Raw genomic sequence first — 8,055 nt, forward strand, 5'->3', positions numbered from 1 at the left:
TTATAATCATGGAGGAAGGTGTTGTGGATAGTAATTTTTATACATTTGAATTAAAGTACTAAATATATCATCCATTACATAACATATTTCTCTAGGTGATGAATCAATTATTTTATTATATCTTTCAAAACATTTATTTAAAGAGATAATAAATTTATTTAAAACAATATCTTCTATTGATTTATTTTCTAATAAACGGAGTACTGATTCATAAGCACAAATACTTTGTTTTAATCCAAAATAAAAGAATTGACAATTATCAATGACAATATCAATCAATTTAATTCTTTGGTTCAAATTGATTGATTCATCTCCACACCAATTAACAATAGTATTAAATAATGTTAATGATTCTTTGTCACAAATAATGCAATCAACTTCAATAATTTCATCTTTAGATATAGAAAGAATTGGGTCCATATTAAATAATATTTTAGCTAATATTACTTTTTCTTCATTTGAAACAGTTTCAATTCTTTTTATGATATTAGAACGAGTTTCAGTTAAACATTGTTTTGGACCATATCCTACACTTATTTTATCACTAAAGTGGGATGTAGTTAATTGAATAATTTGAAAAATACTATCATATATATTTAATTTCCAATTCATTGCAATTTCAATTAATAATGGAAAACAATACCATTTACTGTCATTAATTCTATTATTTGTTGTATTTAATTTTGCTAATTCATTAATTAAATCAATAAATGACATTCTAATGTTTTCTTTATCTTTTTCATTTAACGAGTTAACAGATAACTTTTCTAATCCTGTAATAACAAGTTGTTGTACAGAACTCCATTTATTATCAACTAAATAATGATCATCAGGATAAACATTAATTAATTTAAATAAAATATTAATTGAATGTGATGTTCCTTCATTAAGTATTTGTGAAGCAAAGAGTTGAATAAGAGATGTATTAATTCCATTATTTAATATAACCATTTGAGTAATTTCATTTTCTATTAATAATATTTTTTCTTTTATTGTAACTAACTGAGTAGTATGTTGTTTGATACAATTTAAATATTTTAATACTGTTTCAATAGTAATATATGTTGGTTTATAGAATGCTACATTCGCGAAGGCTAAACATTCATTAAATATTTTTAATTTAAACTCTTCTTCAAATTTATTAAATGTTGGTATTAATCTTATTAACCCACTTAAAACTACAACAATAATTTCATTCCATTCTCTCATCATTGAATTTAAATATGAATTAATTTTAACTTCAGACCTCTTAAATGTAGGAACAACTTGTATATCTGCTATTCTACAGTATATTTCATTCCTTAGTTGTTCTAAAACTGGTAATAAAATTTCATCAATTGCATTTGCCCATGCATTTGATGAAAGTGTAGTACTCACATTCCCTAATGCACGTAATAATGTTTGAACCATTCCTCCCCAAATCACATATCTAGAATCATTTACTGTTTGTTTCATAACCCTAAGAATACTTAACATCAATACATCTTTTTCTGATAATCCATTATTCATCATCTGATCTCCAGTGACACTTTCAAGCATATCCCAAAGAAGTTGTATTGCTGATAATGAAACATTTATATCATTTTCTTGAATAGTAAATTGTCCAACTACATTAACAATATCAAAGCATTCTTCCATTTTTAATGTTCCAATTTGACTAGCAATTTGTTTAACTACTCCAAAAGCATTTCCAACATTAATTTTCTCTTGAGCACATTTACCTAATGGTTCTAATAATATATGCCATTTACCAATCATCTCCGTTTCTATTGTTTCTATTACTGTTGACAATACATCTAATGTATTTGATACACATTTCTTTGACTCAGAAAGAAGAAGTTGTCTTGTTAATTCCAATGCTGCAGTTGATGTGTTCTTTCTTAGTAAATCAATCATAAATGGTGGAATTAATGAAGCACATTCAGATTCTGAAGCTGCAAATAATAAAACTATTTGAGTATTTTCTGGTAAAACTTCATCTAACTGAACACAATTTGATAATACAGCAAGATATTCTCTAGAATAATACATTGACCCACTATTAACACATAAACCAGCAACATGTGAAAATGCAGACAATAATATTTTTAAGGAATTAACTGGTAATTCTGGTGCTAATAAATGAGGAAGAGAAGAAAAATTACTTGATTTATCTGGTAAATCAGAAAGATTAGAAACAGCATCTAGCACTGGTAAAATGATTTGGTATTCTTCTTCTCCAAACTGATAAAGATTGGTTTCACAAATAGTATAAATCGTATTTAAGCAATGGTCATTCAATGGTGATGGAACATAGTTATGAAGAATTCCACAAAGTTTAGTAAGTGAAGTAAATAGAGCAACTATTGCTGTGTGTTGGTGTTGGTGAAGAAGGATAGTTGTTACTGGAATACACATTGATATTACAGTTTTGTCTTGAAAAACAGAGAGTAAGAAGTGAACACATGGCCATAATACTGATATTAACTTGTCATCATCTGGACTTGCCAATGAAGTGATATCAGAAATTATAGAAGATAATATTGGATAATGTGGGGCTGATGTTCTTTCTAAAAATGCTCCAATAGCAGAAGTACAATCGACAAGTCTTTCTATTGTTGGAGAAGTGCTGATACAAGTGTCACATATTGTAAAAAATGATTGAACCTCCCATGGCTCAGATATGGGTCTTGGTAATATTGCCATAAAAGGAATTCTTACTGGATATTTTAATAATGGAATAATCAATGAATGTGCTACTGATAATGTTTGGGTTCTATGACTAAAGTGTTTTGAAAGGACTGCAACAAAATCTTTTAAAGAATCGAGATACTCTTTGATCTATTAAGTTATTTCTCTTTAACGAAAACCGATAAACAACAATAACAAACAACAAAAAAGGTAGAACATTCTACAATAATATATTTTATTAACTTGAGACATATCAATGGATCAAATCGACTAACTTCAAGGATGTTTGGGGTTTGACCAAGAGATAATACTTGTAGGTCCTTAAACAGTCCTAATAAGTCATTTGTCATTGTCCATTTTTGATTTATTTCAATGACCCCTTTTTTTTTTGAATGAATTTCAGAAATTTCTTTCTTTGCTTTTTCAAACAAACTTTCAAGAATTAAAGGAAATGTAACTGAAGTTGATGCTTTAATCATTGGTGGTGCAATTTCATAGTATGTCATTAAAATACTAATTGCTGTCATTATGTGATGACTTTCTATTATTGAAAGAATAGATGGAGTAGTAAGAATAGTAGAAATAACCTGAATATTTTTAGTGAATTGTTCTGGTTCAATTTCACAATAACTTACCATTTCAGAAAGAAGTGATTTATAACTTTCCTATATGAATTAGTTATTTTCTTGTTAATCAATATCAAAGAACAAACTTCTCCTAATAAATTTTGCATCATTAATTTTGATATACACCCCATAGCATCTGAATATAATTTGTTGTTATGTGTGAGTAAACAATTAATAAGTGGACAAATAAAGAAACCTTGTTGTTCTTTAAAAACTATGAAATGAGCATAAAGAGAAACCAAGAAAGAAAAATTTTTCTTTCATATGAAACAAACTATTAACAAATTCATTTGGTTTAATACTTTCAAGTTTTTGAATCACCAAATCAATATCAGCTTTAAGGTCATTATACTTAGAACTCTTTTTTATATATGATTGAATAAGTTTAAAATCAGTTAAAACTGTGTTTAAAGCTGACATATGAATGAATCTGGAAAATTTTAATTAAGTTCTTTTGAAAGAAAAATTGGAAGGTTGAAAAGATTATTCCTTTTAATTAGTCTTGTTCATCACCAATATATTCATTATACCCTTCCTTTAATTTTTGTTGGACAGAGCTCCATTCATCTTTCTTTATTTTCTTTTTTCGTTTATTTTTATCTAATTCAAATCTATCTAAATCAATAGACTCATGAATAACTTGTCCTGATTTATCATCTACCCGTGCAAACTCTCCTTTGCCATATTGTGGATAACACTCTTCATAAAGACTTTCATTACTTATAAATTCATTTCTTTTTGTTCTATATCCTTTAGATAATTCATTTAACTTTTGAAGTGATTTTGGGATATGTGGTTTTTTACTATCTCCTTCTTGTTTTACCACAGTAAATGCACTGAGAAAGTCATCAATCTCTTTGTTTTGATTTATTTTTGTAGATTCTTTTCCAATTTCATTAGTATCTATTCCAGTCCAGAATACATCACGGTTGATAATTTCTTTTTTTTGTTTGACTAGCTCTGTTGTGTTTGTCTTATTTGTTGTATTTTCTTTAATATGAACAATTTCATCCTCTTCTTCAGAGGAAAATATTTTATCCATTAAAAACTTTCCAGTTCTTTCTTCTTAAAAATATAAAAACTGATTAAGCAACAAACTTGTTAATTATAGTATTCTTTAGTCCAAAATAATCTTCCACATGATGGATTTGATGTAAAGAAAAATTTTGTAATATTTGTTTTTATCCCTTCATCATATGGATTAGGAAGATTGAAGTCTTTGTTCTTTATATATTCGTATGTTGTATAATTCTTGCAGATGGCCTGAGTATGAAAATACCATAATTTAGTAATGAAAAATGCAACACTAATAAACAAACAAAAAGAAAAATATAGTAGTGGTGTTGTTATTATTCTGTGCTTTATAACATTACAATAAATAGAATATCCTGTTGTTATTGTTGCAATGTAATCAGTGAATACAGTAATACATAGAAAAGTATAAAAAATCTTTCTGTTGTTACTCCCTACACAATTTCCAATCCAACTACAATGATGATCAAATCTCTCAACACAAAAATCACATTTACGACAATGATGCACCCTCAATGGTCGATTAAATTTACATTTATGACAAAATGTTCGTGGAAGATAAGTAGCTTTATACTTTGCTGTAATGTCACTTCCAAATAAATTAACGTCATACATTTTAAACTTCTTATCTTGGTTTTGTTTAAAGTACTCTTCTCTTAAAGGAAAAAAACCTGGATTTGTAGCATTTAATAAGACCATACAAATACATAACCATGGCCAATTAATTGTTAATATAATTTTAAAAAAAACTAAGTCATAATAATATGAATAATACACTGCTGTAGCCCCACAAATTACCATGATTGTCCATGATAATAAGAACCATAATTGATTGTTAATTTGAAACAAAAACGAAAGATACCACCGAGACAACGAAGAACTCATTAATTCTTTTAAAGTTAGAGAGATAAAGAAGCTAATATAAACACAATAAATAAAAGAGAAAAAATTAATTCAAAATGATAAAAAACTAATCAATTATCAGATTGTGCATGAATCAAATAAGCTAATCCCTTTGCTAAAACTGCCTTTTTAGTTTCAATACTTTTATCGTTGGTTTTATTTGTTTGTTTTATTTCTTCTAATTTTGATATTTGATCCATTACATTTTCTTTAGCTACTTCTTCTTGTTGAATTTCTGTTTGTAGTCCTTCTTTAGTGTCTTTTACTTCTATACTTTTTGGGAATGTTTGGCTCAATGATTTTTGTTGATCAACTATTAAATTATCTTTTTTAATTATTACACCTTTGTTATCTTCTTTATTAGTACTAGAATAACCTTCAAGAGGTATAGTGGCAGGTTGTGAAATTAATGGTTGAGTAGTCTCTTTTATTTCTACAGTTTTTTGTTGTTCTATTTCTTTTGATTCTTCTGAAATAATTGATGGAGTGGTAGATTTAGGATAAGTATCTACGTGGTTTAAGTTTTCAATAATACTATTTAAATCTTTAATTTTTTCATCACGTTCCTTTATACCACGACTTAAGTTTTCATTAATATCACTTAATTTCTTGATTTTATCTTCACTTTCCTTTTTAAAATCAGAAAAATCTGTTTTTGTTTGTTGCCAATATGCATGATATAACTTAGATTGATCCTCAAGTATTTTAAGATTTTTGAGATGATTATTTGATTGAATTTCTTGGAAACTCCTCATATCTTCTATCTCTTTCTTAACGTCACAAACAATTGTATTTTTGAAGCTATCAGTTTTTTCTTCTATTTGTTTCTTTAATTTATCAACTTCTTGTAAAGCTTGATCACGACCTGTTTTGAAGTATTCAACAGCTACTCTACACTTTCCTAATAAAACTTTTTGTTTAATATACTTTGCTTTAATTTCTTCAGGAGTCATATCTTCTATTTTTTCATTTTCTTTTTCTGTTTTCCTTTGTTCTTTTTCGTAACTTGCAACTTTTTTTCTTAACCTTTCTATTTCAGCAACTTTTTCATCATTATTCATTAAAAGTATTTGTTTTCTATCTTTGATTCTATCATCAAGTACTTTTATCATCTCGATATTCTCTTTGATATCTTCAATAAATTCATTGTATTGTATTAAAAAATTTGTTGGATCCATTATCAAGAACAAATGATTAGAAGGTACTCTTTCCAGATCTTAGTCTAATAATAATAGTAAATTTTAACTATACATTTCTCACTTTTTTCAATAAAAAAACCTAATTCTAATTTTTCATTTAAAGAGAAAAGAAAAGAGACAAAAAGATTTAATTTTGATATTTTTTATGATTTTTTTTTCTTTTTCAAAACATTATTATCTGTCATAAAGTATCAAAAACATTCATGTTTGAAAATACACAATAATCAATTAGTTATATTTGGTAATACAACTCTTGATAATTTTCGATACGTATTAGTTGTAAGATTCTTTTGGACAAATGTAGCATAATCGATTGAATATTTTTGATGTTTTTTTCCTAAAGTCAGTTCAATAACTTCATCTCCACCGCCGTCAATATATTTAATGTAGTTGTCTTCGAGTATTTTTGATATATGACTACTACAAGGCTTACCACTGTAACACCACTGAATATTATCCCATTCGATTTCAACTCTAACTCTTCGAATACTTCTAGTAGTACCAGTTTGTTTATTAACTTGTTTTAAATTTTTAAAATCAATTTCGTAGTCACCAATCCTTGGTTGTTTTTTTTGTTGGACATTAGGCAAACTTACAATTCCAATATATATTTCATCAAGAAATTCTTGGTAATGTTCTTCAAGTAATTTATTTTCTGCTCTTCTATAAGGAGTCCACCTTGAAGAAAAGAACACACCTTTAACTTCTTCCCATTCCCATTGATAATAAATAGTAGGTTCTCTATGTATTTGACTCATGAAGGAAGAAATGAAAGAGAATAAATGAACTGTAAGTTTTTATGATTCTTTTTTCTTTTGTAATATTAAAAAAAAAACTATAAAAAACTATTTTCTTTTAATCAATTGAAACTCATAAAGATTTCTTTATTACCCAATTAGTTCCTGTTTAATGTTTTGGAATACTATATTAAAACCAAACCAAAATATAACTTTTAAAACTAACAACATGCTACACATTACTAATGCTGTTTGTTTTCTTTTGTAATTTACTAATTATTTTATTTCTTTATTTAACTCTTATAGTCCCTTGTTTCTAAAACAAAAACTGAACTTAAACAAAGAACTCAACTCTTCATCACTTCTGGTAAACATAAAGTTCTCATTGCTTCATTCATCCCTGGAATATGTGAACAAGTTAAATTAGATCTTGTCATTGGTGAAGAAATAATATTCAGTAATACTGGATTACATTATATTCATCTTTCAGGATTTACAACTGAACTTTCTAAACCTCAAAATGAAGAGCCAGAGGATGATGACTTACCAGAGTTGGACATAGTTCCACAGGTTGATTCTGATAACATCAACGAAGAACTAACACATAAAAAACCATTAAAAAAACCTAAAGAATTAAAGAAAGAAGATAAAAAATAAAAGTTTGTTTTATTTATTAAAAGTGTTGAATAATTAAGTATTGACGTAGTATAGAAAGAGACAAAGAAATGAGATACACTAAATTGATTGTTTTCAATAACTTAATTTTACTTTCACTTCTTCTTCATCTGAAATAAAAAATAATAATAAAAATAAAAAAGAGAACTTAAACTTATTAATAATTAATGGAAAATCCTGATACTGTAAACAAGTAGGAACCAATTGTCAAAC

General features: G+C 26.8%; 7 protein-coding genes across 7 annotated transcripts in view, besides 6 other annotated features; 1 reads left to right on the plus strand and 6 right to left on the minus strand.

Annotated features, from left to right (window-relative positions):
* Window positions 1-6: 6 nt before the first annotated feature.
* On the minus strand, window positions 7-3,716 carry EDI_236910 (uncharacterized protein; the record flags this gene model as incomplete). Its single annotated transcript, XM_001741548.1, has 4 exons — window positions 7-2,820; window positions 2,871-3,335; window positions 3,383-3,510; window positions 3,572-3,716. 4 exons carry the CDS (start codon window positions 3,714-3,716, stop codon window positions 7-9), a joined length of 3,552 nt encoding a protein of 1,183 aa, XP_001741600.1.
* Window positions 106-164: a sequence feature (AT_rich).
* Window positions 841-868: a sequence feature (AT_rich).
* Window positions 1,105-1,125: a sequence feature (AT_rich).
* A 76-nt stretch (window positions 3,717-3,792) lies between the features above and the next one.
* On the minus strand, window positions 3,793-4,338 carry EDI_236920 (uncharacterized protein; the record flags this gene model as incomplete). The annotated part of the gene is made up of 1 exon (XM_001741549.1): window positions 3,793-4,338. One exon carries the CDS (start codon window positions 4,336-4,338, stop codon window positions 3,793-3,795), a length of 546 nt encoding a protein of 181 aa, XP_001741601.1.
* A 59-nt stretch (window positions 4,339-4,397) lies between these two features.
* On the minus strand, window positions 4,398-5,213 carry EDI_236930 (palmitoyltransferase ZDHHC15, putative; the record flags this gene model as incomplete). Its single annotated transcript, XM_001741550.1, has 1 exon — window positions 4,398-5,213. The coding sequence occupies one exon, from the start codon at window positions 5,211-5,213 to the stop codon at window positions 4,398-4,400; it is 816 nt and encodes a 271-aa protein (XP_001741602.1).
* Window positions 5,048-5,077: a sequence feature (AT_rich).
* Window positions 5,214-5,302: 89 nt separating the features above from the next.
* Window positions 5,303-6,409, minus strand: EDI_236940 (uncharacterized protein; the record flags this gene model as incomplete). Its single annotated transcript, XM_001741551.1, has 1 exon — window positions 5,303-6,409. One exon carries the CDS (start codon window positions 6,407-6,409, stop codon window positions 5,303-5,305), a length of 1,107 nt encoding a protein of 368 aa, XP_001741603.1.
* A 245-nt stretch (window positions 6,410-6,654) lies between these two features.
* Window positions 6,655-7,188, minus strand: EDI_236950 (uncharacterized protein; the record flags this gene model as incomplete). Its single annotated transcript, XM_001741552.1, has 1 exon — window positions 6,655-7,188. One exon carries the CDS (start codon window positions 7,186-7,188, stop codon window positions 6,655-6,657), a length of 534 nt encoding a protein of 177 aa, XP_001741604.1.
* A 60-nt stretch (window positions 7,189-7,248) lies between these two features.
* Window positions 7,249-7,290: a sequence feature (AT_rich).
* A 49-nt stretch (window positions 7,291-7,339) lies between these two features.
* Window positions 7,340-7,824, plus strand: EDI_236960 (uncharacterized protein; the record flags this gene model as incomplete). The annotated part of the gene is made up of 2 exons (XM_001741553.1): window positions 7,340-7,417; window positions 7,474-7,824. The coding sequence occupies 2 exons, from the start codon at window positions 7,340-7,342 to the stop codon at window positions 7,822-7,824; spliced, it is 429 nt and encodes a 142-aa protein (XP_001741605.1).
* Window positions 7,825-7,955: 131 nt separating this feature from the next.
* Window positions 7,956-7,984: a sequence feature (AT_rich).
* A 22-nt stretch (window positions 7,985-8,006) lies between these two features.
* EDI_236970 (uncharacterized protein) overlaps window positions 8,007-8,055 on the minus strand; it is a gene marked incomplete at both ends in the record, with an annotated part of 1,152 nt that continues 1,103 nt past the window's right edge. The window contains one exon of the mRNA XM_001733506.1: window positions 8,007-8,055. This exon is cut by the window's right edge and continues 1,103 nt beyond it. Within this exon, the coding sequence (XP_001733558.1) occupies window positions 8,007-8,055 (49 nt within the window).

The sequence above is a fragment of the Entamoeba dispar genome, genomic scaffold (genome assembly GCF_000209125.1).
Source record: "Entamoeba dispar SAW760 scf_1105229463789 genomic scaffold, whole genome shotgun sequence".
NCBI lineage: Eukaryota > Evosea > Mastigamoebida > Endamoebidae > Entamoeba > Entamoeba dispar.